Genomic DNA, 19,926 nt, shown 5'->3' on the forward strand with positions numbered 1-19,926 from the left:
AAGTATATGTTGAAAAAAGGTCAGTGTAGTATGATGACGAAAAGTAAAACAGTAAGGGATAAAAATGAATTCCAGCAGTGAATCATTTGACACATTAAAATCAGAAACTTTTATTGACTTAAGGATTCAATGTAATGAAAAATAGAGTAAAAAAGTAAATAAAACTACAATATTGAAATGACACCATCAACCCATACATTTGCCTTACACTGTACTGAACCTTCCTGCCTTTTGTCCTTGTAAAATAATCCTCAATACAATTTCTTCTTCTTCCTAGTTGGTAGCATACCATCTCTTTTGTATGAAACATGGGTGGAAGGTGGAATAACATTATAGCAACTAGAAGCAGTGTTACAGCTTGTAGCCTTGTCTGATTGTTTAGAGAGCATGGATGTGCGTTTTTTCATTCAGTAAAGCCAACACAAGTGACTTAGCATTTTTTTTTTCCCATCTCTTGACAGAAAAAGAAACACAACCCTCTGTATTACCTCCAACGAGCAAATCCAATTCACCAACAAACCAAAGTAATTCTTGGCTCTTTGTTCCTCTAATACCCTCATCAGTACAGCGTAACATACCTGACAAATGGACCATCAAAGAAAAAGTGACAACAGCAAAGATATGCCTCTCATTTCTGTACAATAAAAAAATGATTTGCTATACTGACCATGCTTGAGACCAGTCAAGCACTAATGTAAAACATATCTTTTACGATGGTCATACTTTGCAGTTATTTAAGCACCAAACTTCGGTTTAGAACAGACTGTACATATACAATACTGTACGTCATTGCACAAATCACTGTCGATCATCAGTTTCTTATTTCTTAGGTCAGACATCTGGTACCGATATGCAGAAGTGCTCTGCAAGTCACATTTCACACTTATTATTTTTGGGTGTAACATCATAACGTTAAAATATTTCTTTTCAACTTGTCAGTTTGGATGTTCCAGGCTCATCTTAACACAGGTGGATAATTAGTGTAAAACAAAGAAATCAAATGCACTGTGGCATTCTTCAGCATGTGCAAACCTTAAAACGATCTCAAATGAAAAGACGGAAAACGTGCACAACATTAATTGTGCAGTCGACGAAGAAAACCATTACAATAGCACAAAAACTAATATGGATGTCTCTCGTATAACAAACAACACTTTTACTTGGCACAGACATCTCTAGTAATTGCTAAAAGCACTTTGACGCCCAGATGTAGTCATTGAACTCCCCCGGTGAGTTCATGTGCAGTCTTTGTCTACTGCTGGATTTGAACATCTCGTGTTGTCTCCTGAGATGTGAAGATGATTCCAACAAGGACTATATCTACAGTTGCATACAGTATAATAAGCACATTAGCACTTTGCATATAATATAGAGGCGCCGTATCAAAGAAGGCATGGGTGGAGATACAGTTATGGTTGTTTTAACGACCAGCTTTAAGTTATGGAATGACTGACACAAGCTGCGACTAGCATATGGCAACGAAACGAAAGCACTTAATGTTAAATTGAGATAAAAACAAAACGAAGAAACGTAAACATCACAATACCCAACAAGGTCTCGTGTTATTGCTGGTTCGGTTTAGGTAGAATATTCTTATCAAAATGCAACATAACAAATGTGTCACTATAAAAAAAAAAAAGGTACCTTAATATAAAAAAAATGCTAATTAGCTACGAAGTAGTGATATTTAGTTTGTTTATTTTTTCATATGGTGAAACATTCACTCTAAGGTTTCTTGCTCAGGTAATTTGAGGGGATCCAGCTCTCAGCTTCTTGTCCTACATTCTTACAGAACCACCAGCCGCTGCTGTTTTTTTCCATCACCTCAAACACCGTGCCCACTTTGAAGCTGGATGTTTGGTCCTCCCCTTCAAAGTCCGCCACAGCTAAATACAGATCATCCTTACTGTGCTCCATGAGTAGAGGTGGAAGCTTGTCCTTTGGCGGGCAGGGCTTCAACTGGGGCTTGGGAGGAACTGGGACTTTATTCATTTTGGTCTCTTCTTTCTCTTTGTTTGCAGGTGCCTGAACAAACCCTTTGGGTTTTGGGGGAGGGGGTCTGCTGAGTTGGGTTGGTGGGCCCTTGGAAATGTCCAGGATATCTTTTAGAGCAGGTGGAGGTTTGAGCTCTGTCGGGCTGGATGGAACGGTCTTCTTTGGAGGAGGAGGTCTCCTTGGAGCCATGGTGGGGGGTCTCTGTGGAGGTTCTTTGTGGGGAGGCACTGCTGGTTTTGCAGGAGGTGATGAGCTCTCCTTGCTATGACCATTAATAGGTTTTGGGGGGAGTTTTGGCTCGTTGCAGTGCTTACCATTGTTGAGAGTAGGGATATGGATGGGGGGAGAGCTAGGGGGTGCACTGGGGTGGGAACTATTTACTGCTGCTGAGGTGTCATTCTGATGGTTCACCTCAGCTGACACAGAGCTTGGATCTGCAGGTTTTGGGGGCCTCAGCTTGCTTCTCAGGTTGGTGATGTCTAGTTTCTTCTCTGCTGGAGGATCTGGCTTGGCAGCTGGAACAGGTTTAGGACGGATCACTGGCTTTGGCTTCATAAACACTGCTGGGCCAGCTGCTTCTGGTTTCTCCTCCTGCGCTTCTGATTTGGGTTTTGGTGGCTGTTTAGGTACGGGTTTCAGATTAAACTTCTTCACCTCTTTGGCAGAGATCTTGTGGCCACATTCAAGACCCATCTCATTCCGAAGGTGAAGAGCTTTGCTCTTATCTTCTTTCTTGGTCTCTGGTGGTTTGTCCTGTTTGAAGGGGGCTGCTTTGGGTGTAACCAGCGGCATGATGACGCCAGGAATTGGGGGTTTTGGAGGCAAAGGTTTGGAATGATCAGCCCTTGGTTTCTCAGATACCTCCAATTCAAAGCTCTTATTAATGGACTCCCTTCGAGGTGGAAGAGCTGGTTTCTCCTCGACTGGAGGAGCTGCTGGAGCCGGAGGTAGAGGTCCAGTGATAGTAGGGGGCACCTTGTTGGCACTGGACTTCCAATCTCTCAGTTTAGGCCGGGCACAGGAGTCGAGGGCTGGGTTTGGCTCATCTGGTAAAGGTTTGGACCAGCTGTCATCTGTCCCTGAAACATTTGAAGGTCCACCATCTTCCAGTCTCATCTTCTCCATTTCATTGGGCAGAGGGGCAAGGAAATTAGGTCGCAGGGCATTACTGGTCTTCTTGTACTTGTCAATAAAAGTGGCGGGGGCCCATCCCTCTTTGTCATCCATTTGGATGTACCACCAACCACCGTTATTCTTCTCAATCACCTGGTAGGTAAAAAAGGAGTCATTTAATCAAACTTCAACACTATAAAATGCATGACAACAATAAATTAAAAGACAAAATGTACAAAGTCGTTATTCAAACCAAAATGTTTCAATAGAATCTCTATTTTAATACAACTTTAGAAACTGCTTGACCCACCTCAACTTTGACTCCGGCTTGGAAGCTAATACCATCGGGGATGGTGGTCTGGAAGTCTGCTATGGTGTAGAACTCCTCCTCAACTTGAGGAGCAACCGGCGGCTTGGGTAGGTTTGTACCACGTGGCTGTGGAATGTGAGAGGGGCACATAACGGTTAACTCGATGACAAACGTTTTTATGAGACAAACTGAGCAATTCTCCAATGCAACAGAAATGCACACTGTGTCATTTCGAGATTTGAAGTGCATCTCTTACAATGGTAAGATCTCTGCGTGGTGGAGGTCTGTGTCTCAATCCCGCTTCTGTGGAGGGATAAGACATTAATTCATCAATTTTCTTGTGCAACTCAACAAAATATGTGAAAAGCAAAAGGCAGCTTATTGTATTTGAAATTCACTTCCTACTTTTGTTGTCAGAAAAAAACGAGAGTCTGTTTTCTTTTTGGCTGTTGTCTCGGTTCTCTTTGGCTGCATTGTTTTGCTGGTTCTGTTTCGAGAGCCCATCTAGATCATTGGTGCTGGCATGAGCAGCAGCACCTGCTGACTGCTTCTGGCCTTGGATATCAGTCTTCTTCAGGTAGGAGGCCGGGGCCCAGCCCTCACGGCCCTGGTACCTGAGTGGAGGAGAGATGTACAATCACTGGCTTCATACGAGAACACCACCTGTAAAGTCTACTCAGTCTGTACCATGAAATCCGTCAGTTAAGTATTTATTTTCCTCATTAGTAACTAAGATATGATGTTTTTAAGCACAGTTACGTGTCGTTCGTGAATACGGATTTTTTCTTCTTTCCGATATTTACTTTCCCAGAGAGAATGTCATTGATTGTATTACCTGATCTTCCACCAGCCCTCCAGGTTCTTCTGAATCACCTCTACAATCATGTCCCTCTCAAGGTCGATCTCATCCTCGTCCCTGGCCGAGTATTGGTAAATCACTGAATACTTCTCTTCTGGAGTCATATCAAGAAAATATTGTTGGAGAAAAGAACATCATGAAAAACATTGTGCTACAAATGAATGTGAATGTAGAGTAATGGCATTGGAGACAAAAACACGGTGGCACACTCGGATTACAAGAGCTTGAAGCGTTTCAAGCTGTAACTTTGTAAAGTGTGGTGTTGCTTTTATGAAATCATTTAAACTTGTTATGTTATGCAGTGAAAATGTCTGTAAACTTTTAAGGAAAAGGCTAAAATTCCTTTCTCCATCATAACACTCTATGTAATTTAGGATGACATACTAAATCGGTAGAGAAGTGCATCGGCTTCACATTAGCTAACTGATTGATATGAGGCAAGGCTTGAGCAGCATCGTGTGGACTGAGAAGGTGTAAGTCACAGAAGTGTGCAACACACAAACAAACATGTTGACCACAAACAGAACACATTTGTTACATACAGTCATTTCTACTGTTCTCAATATGTGTACTATTATTACATATTATAGATATTCTATATAATGATGTGGATCTATCAAGTGTTTAATGCTGGTTAATTAAAATGCTACATAATTCCTAATGTTTTAATTTTATTCATTTGTATTAGACATTAATCCACCATCCACGTTGCATGCAAGGATGCTTGGATATGTCATGCAACAATCATTTCATGCAAACATAGTCAAACAAACATGCATACAGTTGTGTATGCGCACACGCGCACACGCGCACACACACACACACACACACACACACACACACACACACACACACACACACACACACGCACACACACACACACACACACACACACACACACACACACACACACACACACACACACACACACACACAGAAAAGAAAGAGAAGAAAGGCATGCGCTCCACCTTGCCCAAAGCCTGTGCTGAATAGATCCCCTAAAGTTCTTCGACGACCGAAGTGCCTTGGCAGTGACCAGAATCTCCGAGGCACTGACATCCCAGCACAGTAAGTGGGGAAAATAGGAAGTGAACGTTACATATTCCATCTGGAGGATGTTTTCATCGTAAATGAAAGGCAGAGTTGGTGGGCTTATCAGAAATCAGAGCTCTACTTGATGCTGTTTTGACAAAAAAAACTCCTCTAAATTCGTGCACATTTTCTGTTTTATTATTATTGTTATTTTTAATAGTGTTACAGGTTCCACCCATGCTAGATTGACGATTTATTTTCCTTTGGATCTCCATCCCAGCTTCAAACCCTCTGCTTGTGATACTACTGCCACATAACATAGCTTTATTTATAAGTTACTCTTTAAAATAGTAGGACCATATAGTTCACCGTTAATTAGGATCTGTGGGATGATGTTGGCCGTCTTCATTGTCTGGGGACTATGTAATTAAATCTCTGTCATTACTGGAAGACTTGCTGCCTAGTATAGGGACAACTTGACCATATTTTAGGATCTACTTGCACAATTGCTAACTTATTTGCTTCACGTCAGTGGAATTGGATGCTGAATATGAGTGACTCTCTAATTCCAGGGCTCTGCGGACCGACCTGCCCAACGAAGACAGGGAAGCCAGCTCAATGTCCACTTATAAACCGTTCTTAGGCTTGCCAAGACTTGAGATATGGTCTGTAATTTGCATATTGGCTGGCTACCTGTCTTTGCTTAGTAGGGCTCCTACCATGTGCTGTACTGTGTCATTACAGTATCGTTCTTTTAACATCTACATTTTACAAAATCTCACGAGTATTTATGCCAGTGATAGCCATTTGTTTTACTTGATATTGTATTTCTTACATACTGTATATTATGTGCATTAATCTACAGTCTATAGTATTAATGGTCTATGTCAGTCTATGAATATAACGCACACTGAAACACCCGCACCTGTTGTCCACACACTGGCAGCGTCTCTCCATCGTCAAAGAGCAACTCACCAGAAAAGAAGCAATTTTGTCACATTTGATCCCTCGATCTGCAAATCATACAAATTTGACTACTTCTTCTATTTATGTTGAATGTCTGGCTACAGGGGTCAAATGGTGCATGCCAAATCACATGACACTATGCGTGTAGCACTTAAAAATGCTTTGTGCTATTGCCTTTCTGTCAACATTGCACAAAAGTAGAGTTTAACTCTCATGATTCAAATGGTAAGACATAACGTGCACATACAGGTTGAACATTTTTTTTGTACCTTCTTCCCCTGGAAGAGAGAAGTCATCAGGGTCATCCTGAGCCTCAAGGCAGGTGGCAGGGACCCAGCCCTGGGCATCGTCTGAGCTAACAAACCACCACCCTAAATGAGAAGAATGTTTCCATTAAAATCCACTTTCCAGAAAATTAAATGTAAATGAATGCACAATTCCATCCACTACTTTTGTGCTAATATTAGGAGTTGGGTGCATTGCGATAAACACGTGGTGGCTCTGATTCTCCAGTCTGGTGCCATTAAACCATTCCAGAAGAAGAGGCGCAACTAGACGAGGTAATTATTTAAACACCAGTCAAACCTCAAACAATGGAGAAGTATGAGGGAAAACATGATGGAAGAATAGTATTTCACAGATGAGGGGATTGTAACGTCCCTACATTCTGAATCAATACATGAAATTAACATAAATTCCAGATATAAGTAAGTTACAATTTCCTCATCAGTCCACACCATTGACTTTAGCATCTTGGTTAAAGGCAGCACAGCTGTCAACTGAAGCAACCAATGTTCCCACGATGCAAAACATACAGTGAGAAAATGAAAGAGCGCACCGGATGCCGTATAGAACTTACCAGATTCATTTTTCTCAATGACCTCCACCACCTGACCCACATGCAGGCTGACCTCGGAGCTCTCCTGCTTCTCATAGTCTGTTACTGCCACATACTGGTCGAGGAAGAGAGGGTCTGCTGAGGTGGAATCTCCTATTAAGGGGAACGAATCAGACACAAGCTCATTTAGCTCTTTTGTCCGATCTGCTCCTTTGTTAGGCAGGCTGAGGATAAAATCTCAATAATTGAAAAAGCCTCTACTCATCACCGGCTGCTTTTCAGTGAGGATCTTTGGTAACATTTGTTAATGGGATTATTATTATTATATGAATGTCCATGAACATGGAGGCATAAGATTGCATCTGTGTGGCTTTTAAAATGGCTTGGATCTCACTGACTGAGGCAAATATGACCTTTTAAAATGTCAGATTTTATACTCACTGAAAGGAATTTTACTGAAAAGCCAATTTAATCACGGGCTTTACAAAAAAGCCAAAATGCATTTAATAACCGAACAAGTCATTTTTGCCAAGAATACATTCCCAGGTCAAAATGTGATCAAAAATAAAATGTTTTCGCTGAGAGGCGTATCTAAAGTATGGAGATTCACCCAGACATGGAGCAGAGGAGGGAGCAGATGTGATTGGAGAGTTGGTGTGAGTGAGAGTGAGAGAGGAACAACAGGAGATTTGGAGAATGGGAGCAAAGGGTAGGGATTTAGTGTAGAGGGTTACGTCAATCGTCAACATGGCCGTGACTTCCACACAGAAACAAACCAGCACACCAGCACCACTAAGACCCGCCACCAATGTTAGCACTGAGGAATCCTGAGAAACATCGATGTGAACACTTGAGGGCTAATTAATAATCGGGCTTTCCTGAAACACAAAAGGCTCTTTGGTTACATCTAACTCAACCAGTGACAATGCTTCTATCGTGCTCTGCACTGAAGAAGTATTTGCATAACCTCGATCTCCATGGCTTTTTCTGATGCTGAATTGCAACGCGTTACGTCAACGTAGGCGCACACCTAAACTTATCGTCAGAGTTTTCTTCTGCGTTCCAACTCAACATACTTAAATACCACCAAGAAATGAGCCAAATAGGAAGATGATGAAGAAGATCACCAATGTAGTTCCACAATGCAAGCCCCAAGCCCTCAACAGAGCCACATCCCACCTGCCCAGGCCAGGGGAGGAGAGGGTGGTCGGGGGGGGGGGGGGGGGGGGGGGGATCAGGCCACTAGCAACCCGCTGGTTAACACACACAGCACGACCAAGGGTTCACTACCTCGCTTTAGGAAAGTAGTCGCTCTCTCCACAACCCCTAATGGAAAGGAAAACAACTAAAGAATATCAGATGAATGGAGAGAGTAGAGAGAGAAACAGTGAAACGATGGCAAATACAGTTTCTATAATCGTCAACTTCCAGGAAAACATTCAAGTCATTTGAGGATAGACAGAATGTGTGTCTTTGTTGTGAAACAAGAGCATTTGGGCTGGTGGCATCAATCGATTGTTTTACCTGTGCACAAATCTGTGCCCACTAGATGGAGGCAATGTCATATTATTTGCTACAGATGAATTGTAGGACGCTTGTGTTTGTCATGAAAGGAAGTCATACACATTGGTGTCTCATAAGAGCAGTAAAGCTACAAAGTACCTGATTCTATGTCTCCTCGACACTTTTGTGTTCAAAGACAAAATAACACACCATAGCCCAACGCCACCTAACCCTGTTTAATTTCAAATACACAAATAAAGCAGCGTCTTACCTGATTTCTTCTTTCCAATGGGTTCCCTGTTAAAGAGAGGACATCATCACGTTATACTAGGAAATAGCAGATTGCAGAGCTAAGGAGATAATCCTGACATACAATTCATATGATCATCATGCATACTAATTCACTTCACCTCATGGATGTCACGAAACATCTTACAACTTGAAATAAGATAAGACAGCGGCCTGAATTATAGAATCTCTCATGTTACTTTCACAGTGATTCGTTATCCTTTAATCCATACCGTCCATGACCGTTAATAAAGAAAGGTATTGATGCATTTACTTCATTATACTGCTGTTATTGTCACCAGTAGCATCTCTGTTGCTAATGTTTTCAGTTATCAACGTTGTGTGGCAAACTGGCACGACTCGTACTTTTCAAATCAACTTTGAATTTATTCAATTTCAACAGATTGTTGAATTGTTTGATTCGTTTTTTGGTTCCACAGAACAACACCTACACCGATTACTCCAGCAAAGATTTCACTATAATTTCTGGCATTATTGTTACCAGTTAGAGCTATAAATATACGACAGACACATGCAAAAAGGATCCGCCTCTCTGCCTCTTTCTCCCATGCAGGCCCATGTGAATAACACGCCTCTAAAAGCTGATATCTGAAATTAAATCTGATGTTAAATTCAATAATCTGGTTTGTCTGGTTTAGACATTAGCCAGATAAATAAGCCATCACTCCACAGCATCAGCCAGGAGCTGATTCAATGTCCAGATGCCCCGAAAAGTCAATGGTGGCCAATGCTAGCATTTCACCCTCTCATACTCTGTGTTGTCTAAATATTACTCTCCTGCTTAATGGCCTTCCATCGCCTTCCTTTTTCCATCTCACATCTTCCATGTCTACTTGGCAACTACAGCCTGTTCCTTCTCCCTGCATCAACAGGAATGCTTTCAGCCACAAAAAGCATCGTTCGATCGGCAGACCCGTTAATTGCAGAGGCTTAAGTCTCAATGAATCTATAAGCGTGCCCATTAATGTACTCGAAAAATAAATCCCTGGTCGGACCAGCAAAAGCAGTACCAATGATCTGGTTCTGAACAGAGGTGAAACCAGGGTCATGGTACGCACCAGACGAAGCCACTGACCTGGATCCATGGCCTAATATGATTATTTTACTGTAACTCGTTTAGAGTATCAAATCAAATCTCACAGTCATAGATGTTCATGTTACTCTGAGGTTATGAAGATAAACAGCATAGTTGAGTCATATGGCGGCAACGTGATGAATGGGAGAACAAATAAGAACCACAGAAGAGTCGGGAGAACACGCGTCACAGGTTTTCTGTTACGGAAAAGAGGGGGATGCGACATATTTCCAACCTCCTACTACAGGAGATCACGTGGACATATTCACTCTGGGTTCTGATTCTGCACCTGGAGCCAAACCTTGCAGCAAACATGTGTTTACCACAATGACACACATACAATATCGATTTGAATGGTAAATGACACCCCTCCTCTCATAATGCCTTTCCCTTTTCTCCCACTCCTCCTTGCTTCACCTCAACCTGGTCCCTTCATCTCCTTTTGTCCTTGTTGTATATTACTGTATGCTCTCCTCTTCATTTTTTCTTCCCCTATGATCTCCTCTACTTTCCCTTTCCTTGCACCATCCTTGTTACAATGCGTCCTCTTCGACAGACTTCTTCCCCTTCTCCCCCATCTAATCTGGTTCTCTGACCCTCTATGTCCTCTTCACATTGAAGCACTCCTCTTCCAGTCCTCATCAGCTTCTCCTCCCTTCTCCTCTCCTCTTAATTAGCTGCTCTTAAGGACAAAGTCTAAGATGCTCCTCTCACTGCAGTAGATTTACAGGCCATGATAACTCTTCTCCCACATTGGCTGCTGTGTCTGTACACCAGCCCTGTTGTCAGTCAGCCAAACAACAGGCTGCACTAGCAGAAAGCAGTAATCCAATTTCAATAAAGACAAACCAAGGTCTTTCCTATATTCATACGCCTCAAGCAAATGCTCCCCCTCTTTCCTACCTCTCCCAACACATGCTTGGGGTTTTATTGGAGTAAGGAGGTAGGTGTCCTTTGCAACCTCCTCTGATTTTAATCATACAAGTAGACAGCTCCAGAGTTCTTCTTGGCTGCGCATACTGACTGGATGTGCAAATAACACTCTCATTGCACTGTTTTATCGTAAGTGGTGGAAGAAGAAGTCAGATACTTTACTGGAGTATTAGTAGCAAGAAAGAAAGAAAGAAGAGTTACATATGGTTATAGTTTTCACACGAGTAAAAATGTTGGGATTAAAGAAACATCTCTGAGTGACACGTCCACACAATTACGACGTTATCGTCACACGCCTGAGCAATACAGGAAACCACCTGACTGCAATAGACCACACACTTCAAACGTGCATTAAATCCATCCACATTACAGATGAGAATACGGCAGGCTGGTGCAAGCACCCGTCTCCTATTCAATCCCCATAACGGCAACGTGTCCCGTTAACTCTCCTAGAGCAAGAACCCCCAGCTGCTCACTCAGTGCAAGTACACCCCTGATAGACATTCCCTAATCACCAAGAATACTAATGCTGCTTTCCACAAGATGTGTTGACTATTACATTTCATAATGTTATTTGCTTTACAAGATTAAAAGATTGAAAATAACATGTAAAGCCACAATGTGTAGAATTTAAAGATGCTTGCTGTATTATTAAAACACTTTGGCAGACGAATAAGAAGCACATCTCGGTGCACAGTGAATGAAGAGCTGAACTGAACACACACTTCATCAACTGTCACAGGGAGTGTCTCCCTTATGTACAAAACAAAAAAACCCCAGACAACAAAAAAACGATACATTTTGAAAGTTGCTGCGTATCATAAAACATCTACACACAGTGGTGTTTCTGTCAAATGCACCAGGAGCTGCAGCATAAATAATGAACCTATAAATTTACATTTTGCAATTTAACTAAATGTCAAGGTGACTGTGGGGGACCCTTGGTATATGAAAGAGATACACTCACACCTGCACTTGACAGGTGCACAACTGTGGTTGCTTAAAGCCATTACAAAAACTGAAGAGTATGTGTTTTTGGTTATGGAGTGCATCCATGCTGCCAAACGAATAAATTATGTAGATTTGAAAATGGCGGCGTGCATACTGAAGTCGCTAGACTGTTGAATGTGGTGTTGTTCACTGTTGTTCCACAATGTAACAATAAGTGGATACTTGACACAACACCTAAAAAAAACCTTCAATTAAGTAAAACTTTAAAACAATTTGCTTGTTGTAGTACTACAACAACAGGCTGAAGTACTTTCTATTCTCCTATAGTAACAGGGTATTGGTGCACACTGATGTTATGTTCAATGTTAATTATCAGTGTAGTATAGTATTATGGTGTAAAGTTTGGGACACAGTGATCGTCTCTCACTTCAATGACCCAGATTTTGCAACCAAGTCTTACAAATTGAAAACCCCGTTCTCTTTACATGCTACATGCTTACTGCTGGCCGTACGTGCACTCCCGCCATATATCACAGGACGTATCAACTCAATTTCCTGCCGACTGAGGCGACTTCGCCTCAACTCAACGCCCCGGTGCCACACCTCAGAACGTGACGACAGACCGGTTAAAACTAATAACTCAGCTGACACATGTCGGTGTAAAAACCATCTGCTGGGTCAAAATGCGAGCCCTGCATTATGGTCTCTATTAAACCAGCCACCCGTAACCGCCACTGCCCTGAAGGTGCTGGTGACCTCACTAACAACGCATTTGTAACTGTGGCTCCCGTGTGAAGTTATGTGCTTGTCGACACACACTTGTGTGTGTGTGTGTTGGAGCCTGGCATTCATTGCTCAGTGATGTCTTACTTTTGGCACACGGTAACCGTCAGCGCTGCAGATGACGCTAATGTGTTGAGTGAGATTTAAAAGAGTCAACAGAGCAGGTCGACAAGTCTTCAGAGCAACTGTGCAGCCTCAGCTGTCTGGAGCCTCGTGGCTGAACTGAGCTGCAGGGACAATGCTTAAATGCTAACTCAGCGTTTAAAAAGGGACCCGTTAAGTGTGTTTCTGCTTGAATAACCCTTCAGGAAGTTGTGCAACAGGATGACATCATATCCATTAGAGGGTGTAATGAATGCCCATTACCGGCAGGCTGCGGGTAAATGTTGGCAGGACGTGACATGACATCAGTCAGTGGAACAATGATGGGTGTTTTCCATTGTATGTGAGCCTGTGTTTGCCCCCGTGCGGTACTTACTCCTTGGGTGGGTTGAGGTCCTCAGGTCTGGTCTCAAAAAACACTCGGACTTCCTCGCACTGGGAGATGTAGACTGGCAGCTGAATGAGGGCCTGCAGGCACAAAGGACAGCGGGAAACGTAGGTGATCACATAAACTGTGTAAAATCACTTCGGTACACACAAAAGTTGACCGGAGGTTATATACGTATAGCGTCCATTGGGTTCATTTGTCAAAAGTTATTTTTTAACGAATCTTCCTTTACAGAAATGGAAGTTATAGTGAACAATTGTCTTTCCTTAAGTTCGCAGGGAGATAATGATTTGGCAATATGACTATGACTCCCTTCGAATTTAGAATTTTAGAATATGTTAATTAAAATTAAGATTAAAACATTTGCTCTCATTTGAATAACACATATTGGATTGTGCAGCTTGGGCAGACATATGTGCCCTCTAGTTTTTAATTTTAGTTATAGTTGAACTGTTTAACTTAAAAGTTAAGTTAAACAGTGTTTTTCCGATCACACCAGCTGGTTTTTGTCTGGTTCTCAGGTCATTTATCAGTCTCAACTACCTTCCTCCCTCATCTTACATGCATGCCTCTGTGGAGGATCACAAGCACAAGACAGATAAGCCCCGACAACAAGGCTGGAAATGAAAGACAAACAGCCACATTCGGTTTTCTCTTTATTGGTGAGATCTCTCTCTCTCGCATGCCTGGTCATGGTATCACAGCGTCTCTGTTTCCGGCCCTTTCTTCCTTTGTTCCCTCCTGAGTCTGTGTTTTATCTGCTTCTCCTACTCTTTCAACCAAACCGCTAAAGGGCAGCAGTGAAACAGATAATCACCTCAACAGCTTGATGCCCCAAACCAGCAGACAGAATAACCGCCGCCAACAACCCCATGGTGACTCTCTCTCTCTTCCAGGAGGAAGCTAAGCCACTCCTTCTCTTCTTGCTGGCAGGCAAAGCTCAATGCTATCCATCAAGCTTCCTCTTCTGGCCTGTACCTCTGATTTTAATACTACTAAGTGTTTCAGTTCTGTCCTTTAAGGGAGCACAGTCTTTGTGTACCTCTCGTTCTCTCTGACACACGCTGATATAACGTCAGGGCTGACAGATATGGAATGGAAGCCAAAGAACCAACCAAGGTGCCCTTGTCCCACGTGCCACATTTGCCTCGTCATACCTACGACCACACATCCAAGCCAGCAGCTTGTGTTGAAGGAAAGGAGTGGGACTACAGCCATGGACCAAGTATAACGAATGTTTTCCATTAGCCCCAAAGTCATACGGAGTGTGCTCACATGTTTGTTGATTAATGGTACATACAATATTGCTACAATATTATGCAACAACATGACCACAAAATCTCCCGTACAGTAGCTTCATTCATATCGTGCATCTTGAGACTCTGAAGCAAAGTAGCTGATTTAAGAGTCGTGCAGCCCACAACGCTGCACTGTGCCTGAGGTGAAAGTGCATTCTGAACCGGCAATCCTCTCCTTGGATTTATTCCTCTCCATGTGTTAGCCTGTGGCCCGGCGGCTCATTACAATTCTCCCCAGGGAGGAGACGGGAGGGAGGCACGGGGTACATTACAGCAAATGGACTTTATGGGTGTTCTTTACAGCAGGCAGCATTAAGGTAATTGTGTGTGTGCGTGTTTTTCCTCCAAGGAAAAATAGGTAATGGAAATGAGAGATCTACTTCTGCATTCCGATAAGGTACAGTACGTTGTGATTGTATGTGTGCACATTCACTTTTTGACATGTAGAGACGTAAAGCTAATGGGAATCCTCAGTCTTGGCAAACATCACCAACAAAGGAGGCGTATATATAAATGTAAAATGAAAAGGGCTGTTTGTGAAAAATGTAAAGTTTGGAGCAGTTTCTTTGCATAAGAAAGGCAAATGAAGGAAATTGCTTTATGACTTAAATACTTGTTGATGCAGTCCATCACACTTTGTGACCTTTCTAGTCATCCTAGCTCAGCAGTCTTACGTTCATGCACACAATCCCTGACTCCAGGGTTTTTTTTATTTCCTTCTTTCTTCTCTTTGACTACGTTTCCTGACTTGAATACAAACACAACACTTTACAACCAGGGAAATTCCATAAGACTCAGGTTAAAGCCTCAGCTGTACAACAAAAGGGCTGACTCAGCTCTTCCCCAAGAAAAAATTTTTTTCAGCTTATCAACCTTGGTGCATGTGGGGGTGGATGCAAATGCAATTTCTGTGCGTATAATAAAGTCCAGATTTGTTTCAGCAATTTGCATTTGGATCAAAAACAGTCAGCCCTAAACCCTTAATCATTTTGACAAAAGTTGGATGTCAATCAAAGACCGTTCAACTCCCCCAACAGGTCAATGCAATCTTTAGAACTTTTCAGACATTGCCACAAAAACAACTCTGACTACAGCAACACCACTGGTTTAAAGGTTACTTAGCTATTTCCATTAACATCCACACCCATAGAAACAAAGCAACAAGTCCCATTCCTCCCCCAAACTCTTATTCTTCACATAACTGTTTAAAGATGTTGCCTACACCAGCTGTACATTCCTCTAACCCCAGACGACACTTGGTGGAGTAGAGCTGTAGAGCCCCTTTAGTCCTCAAATTGTTTATAATACATACAACTTTTCTCTTCACTCTGAAGCCTTGTGAACTGTTTTTATTCAGAAGTGACAAAAGACCTCTCGGCACCATATCAGAAACTAATTTGTACAGTGATGGTTACACAAGGCTCTTTATGGAGAAGGTGTCCTGTGGTAGAACAATACAGTTGAAAATATAAGACGGCATGAGTAAGTCCGAACTAACTTGTGAAAACATCTTCAAACGTGGTCTCTCAGAGAGACAGAAGGATGTGTGTGTATCGTTAGAGGCCCTAAGGCAAGCTTGTTAAAGAAACAAAAAGTTTTAGACTGGGGATGTGCTTACTGGTGCAAGCTCAGCACCAGCAAGCTTTTTGCCTTTGGCCCAACTCTCTGAAGATAGTTACCACCACCACAACATGAGATACAACAGCAGATCATTCTCCCAGGTATTTCTGAATACCAGAGTCACGGTTTTACATCAAAATCATGTGGCTTTGTGGTCAAGATATCCGTTTCAAGACAACAAAAAGTAATTATCCCTGATTGCAAACAGACTCACTCCTCAGATAAACAGTTGGCGACCTAATTAAGAAAATAATTACATGTTTAAAGCACTGCTTTGAATTCATTTCAAGGGCACAAAAATGTGTCTTGTCTTGTTGCTTCGAAGCTGAACATCAATCATAGTGTATTCAATTAGGTTGCTGTGGTTACGTTTTTGTCAAATTGTAGCAATTAGTAGTTTGCTATTGGCAGTTGTATGGTTGCAGTTCTGCTACAGTGGCGACTGAGTATATACAGTTGCATTTTTTTCCTCTTGAGGCTAAGTGATTAATCTCTTTGGTAAAAAGCCATGTAATGGGCTGGATAATGCAGGTTTTACATTATCTCCGATGGTGGAAAGAGCTGCAGTATTTTATCATGTCTTTCTACAACTTAACTGCATAAAAGTACATGTATAAATACCAGCCAGAGTGATCCATGTTGGTTGACTGTACATTCGAGAGGTACAAAGACATTTTATTTGCATTTCGTTACACAGAAACAGATTTTTTGATTTTCACACAGCATCGATCCCGTGGGAGAATCTCGCCTTTATAGTTTGTCTCTTTAGCAGGGAGGTCAGAATCAGCTACAGAACATCTGGGGAGCTTTTAGGACACCTCACCAGGGTGGATGCCTGCTGTCACAAAGGCTCGCTCCAGGGAGTTTAGCATTGCGCGCACCACACAGTGCCAGTTTTCAACGCAAGGGCAATGGCATTATTCATCCAGCTGTTCTTGTAACAATGGAATTCCATACATTGTGATCCTGTGGTGTGGCTATGAGCTGAACTTTAATAAATATATAGACACATATTTGAATTGGAATATCTGAGGGATGAAGCTATGGGTTTGTGACTTCTATGTCCACAATTTGTAATCCAAGACATGTATTCAACTATGAATAAACTCTACTGAAATCAGCTGGGTCGCTGAGTGTACTCTTGAATGTTCTGAAAGAAACTGTTGCTGCTGCGCTCATATATACACTGAGGGGATGAAAAGAGTATTTTCCATTTTCCTGTATATGACTAAGTGGACACAGCGTGGGTGGGTTACTTGTTTTTCTACCGCTGTGCTCTCAAACTTAATTTTAGTACTTTGTGCTGAAGATGTGAATGCTCAGTGGTCAGTGTAGCTTTCATGAAACTACTACATATATGACCATAAGAGATGTCCAGGTTAAAAGGTCAATCTACTCACCCTGCAGTATTCGTTGATGGGCCTTAGCCTTTTCATGGCCACATCTCTGATATGGCTCCTCCTAAAAAGGATCTTCCCTGTAACAAAGTAGGACAAACAGACTTAGAATTCAGAACATCTGATATCAGTGTTGTTAGCAGTTCTCCACAGCAAAATAATACAATATGTTGTAATTACTATTCTTGATAATTAGCATGCAGCTGTCTGTGATACACATACAAACAATATTTGCCAAATAAAATGTTCGATTTTGAATGATGCTCTTGTCGAGAGCTACATTGAAATGTTCAGAATCCACTGAGAGACATTAAGGACACAAAACATCGTGAGTGAATTAGCATGCAGACACAATACAGTCGTGTAATCAATAACCCTGACAGCACAATGAGGTGGGTAAAGCTAGGTGAATGGCTGGCCTTTCCAAGTCATGAATAAATGATTTAGGAAAAGCAAATTATGTGTGCATGACAGTTTAAATGCTATTCCCCTGCTCTTATCTCCAGGCCCAAATAATCACAGGCACAGACAAGCTGGGTCGCCATAACAACAACAAGAAATGGCTAGAAATAGGCCTCTTAAAACACTCCTCACTTCACTTCACTGAGACAGCTCTAATGCAAACATATATATACGAGGCAGGAAGTCAAGGCTGTAACAAGATCCCCAACACAAAAAGGGACGCGTTTTGAGAAGTTACTGTATCACCTCCATCAAAAGGTTATGGGATTTGTTTAGAGAATATTTAAAACATAAATCTATCTCTGCTGAGCAGTCAATGCCCCTACAGTCTTATAAATACTATGTATGGCCATGTGCCCAGGCTGCTCGTCTTGTGAATCAAGATTTAAGATCATGCAAGAAAAAAAAAGATACATGAAGAGAAAATAAATAAATAAGAGAGAATCAGAGGTATAGACTGCTGAGTGGTTGGATTTGTGGTGACTTTCTCAAAAGACCTCAGATCTTACACACTTTATAAAATAACCACAATCAAGTCCCCAACTCTGTACGCTCTGTGCCTCAGACACTTCCTAATATTGTGTTTAGTGCAGCTTGCTACAATATCAAAACAGCCAGCCTGTAAATGTTGTCAGTGGGAGTAAAGAAACCTGATTGGTTTGGGGATTACTTTAACCTCCAGCTAAAACTATATGCTGCTATAATATGGCATGAAATGATCATTAAAATTTCTAACATGAGCATTACAGCCTCCACAGAGCCACTAGCATGGCTGGAGATTATTTTGTTCTTCTTCTTTATTCTATTTAGTGCCAAATCACAACAGAAGTGACCTCAGGACAGTGTTCATTGACAACATGGCCTGACCAGCCTAATTTCAAGAGAACAGTATAGCACTATGCAAGGGAGACTATTAAAAAGGAGATTTACTTTATTAAGAATGAGAGATGACATTCCAAATATCTAAGGTATTTGGCAAGTGTTAGGTGTTAGCAGCCGAAAGGACACACTGTCTGGACAGCTCACAACAGCTAAAGAGTTTTGAAAGTCGCCTACAGTAATTCCCCTCCTCCTCTCTGTCTTTTTCTTCCTTTCCTCTCCTCGTCACTCCTCAAACAGAAAGCTTTCTTGACGGTTTTCCAAAGCTCTCAGGGGTCAGGAGAGAAGCACTGACTCAACACTGCCCACTCTGTATGCAGGGCAGCATGGGTGCAGCCGGAAAAAAAAGGGTTCGTTTGGGGAGGAAGGAGGGAGGGGAGGATAAGTGCCGTCTTGGAGCCATGGCTGAGGCAGGGTAGACTTTATGGCAAATCTTATAGCCAGCAGTAACCAAGGGTATCAAACAACTTTTATTTCTTGAGGAGAGTGAGGGAGTTAGATGGAGAGAAGAGACAGATAGACATGGGAACACAGAGAGGGTCTTTGTTGCACACTTTGCATACAGAAAGCTCTTCTCGGCGCTCACCTCTTAATCCCTGGACTCACCACACATGAATTCCTCCGGTATATTCACCCTATTTTGGCTATTTGGAAGGATTTTTGAGTAGCTAAAACCATTATATAACACCTTAACACCAAGAAGTAGACTCGGTCACAAAAGTGAGGACTTATATTGGACTTGACTACAGTGATACTTGACTCCTTGGGTTGAGATTTAAGGAAGAAAAAAATAGGTTTGACCTTGTAAAAATCCATGAAAAATGAAAAAGTTACATTTAAAACTTATTTGATATCTAATTATTAGGTCTATGCATTGAAAGGACTTTGCCTTTGACAAAACCTGTGAATGGAAATACTTTTTTATTACAAACATGAGACTTGACCAGAACATTTCTTGAATAAGTTGAGATGACTTGAAACTTGCTTTTGAACGACTTGACTTGGAGTCAATTGCCACGTTTTGTACGAGGAAGGCTCTAGTCAATGCAAGACAAGACGCGAGACTTGCTGTCTTACTAAACTGACTTGCAATTGTCTTAAATCACTTAAGAC

The 19,926-nt window shown here is 41.9% G+C and overlaps 1 protein-coding gene across 3 annotated transcripts in view; it reads right to left on the reverse strand.

Annotated features, from left to right (window-relative positions):
- Positions 1-91: 91 nt before the first annotated feature.
- sh3pxd2b (SH3 and PX domains 2B) overlaps positions 92-19,926 on the reverse strand; it is a 33,138-nt gene continuing 13,303 nt past the window's right edge. The window contains exons 4-15 of one of the 3 annotated variants that reach the window (XM_079284184.1): positions 17,476-17,552; positions 13,146-13,237; positions 8,888-8,913; positions 8,404-8,439; positions 7,135-7,266; positions 6,545-6,646; positions 5,246-5,329; positions 4,254-4,371; positions 3,824-4,032; positions 3,675-3,721; positions 3,419-3,544; positions 92-3,261 (exon numbers count right to left, since the gene is read on the reverse strand). In XM_079284184.1, the coding sequence (XP_079140310.1) occupies positions 1,726-3,261; positions 3,419-3,544; positions 3,675-3,721; positions 3,824-4,032; positions 4,254-4,371; positions 5,246-5,329; positions 6,545-6,646; positions 7,135-7,266; positions 8,404-8,439; positions 8,888-8,913; positions 13,146-13,237; positions 17,476-17,552 (2,585 nt within the window). In that variant the 3' untranslated portion in view covers positions 92-1,725. The remainder of the gene's footprint in view (positions 3,262-3,418; positions 3,545-3,674; positions 3,722-3,823; positions 4,033-4,253; positions 4,372-5,245; positions 5,330-6,544; positions 6,647-7,134; positions 7,267-8,403; positions 8,440-8,887; positions 8,914-13,145; positions 13,238-17,475; positions 17,553-19,926) is intronic. The other 2 variants (XM_079284185.1, XM_079284186.1) reach the window with 2 other exon arrangements.

The sequence above is a fragment of the Melanostigma gelatinosum genome (assembly GCF_949748355.1).
Source record: "Melanostigma gelatinosum genome assembly, chromosome: 14".
In the NCBI taxonomy this organism is placed as follows: domain Eukaryota; kingdom Metazoa; phylum Chordata; class Actinopteri; order Perciformes; family Zoarcidae; genus Melanostigma; species Melanostigma gelatinosum.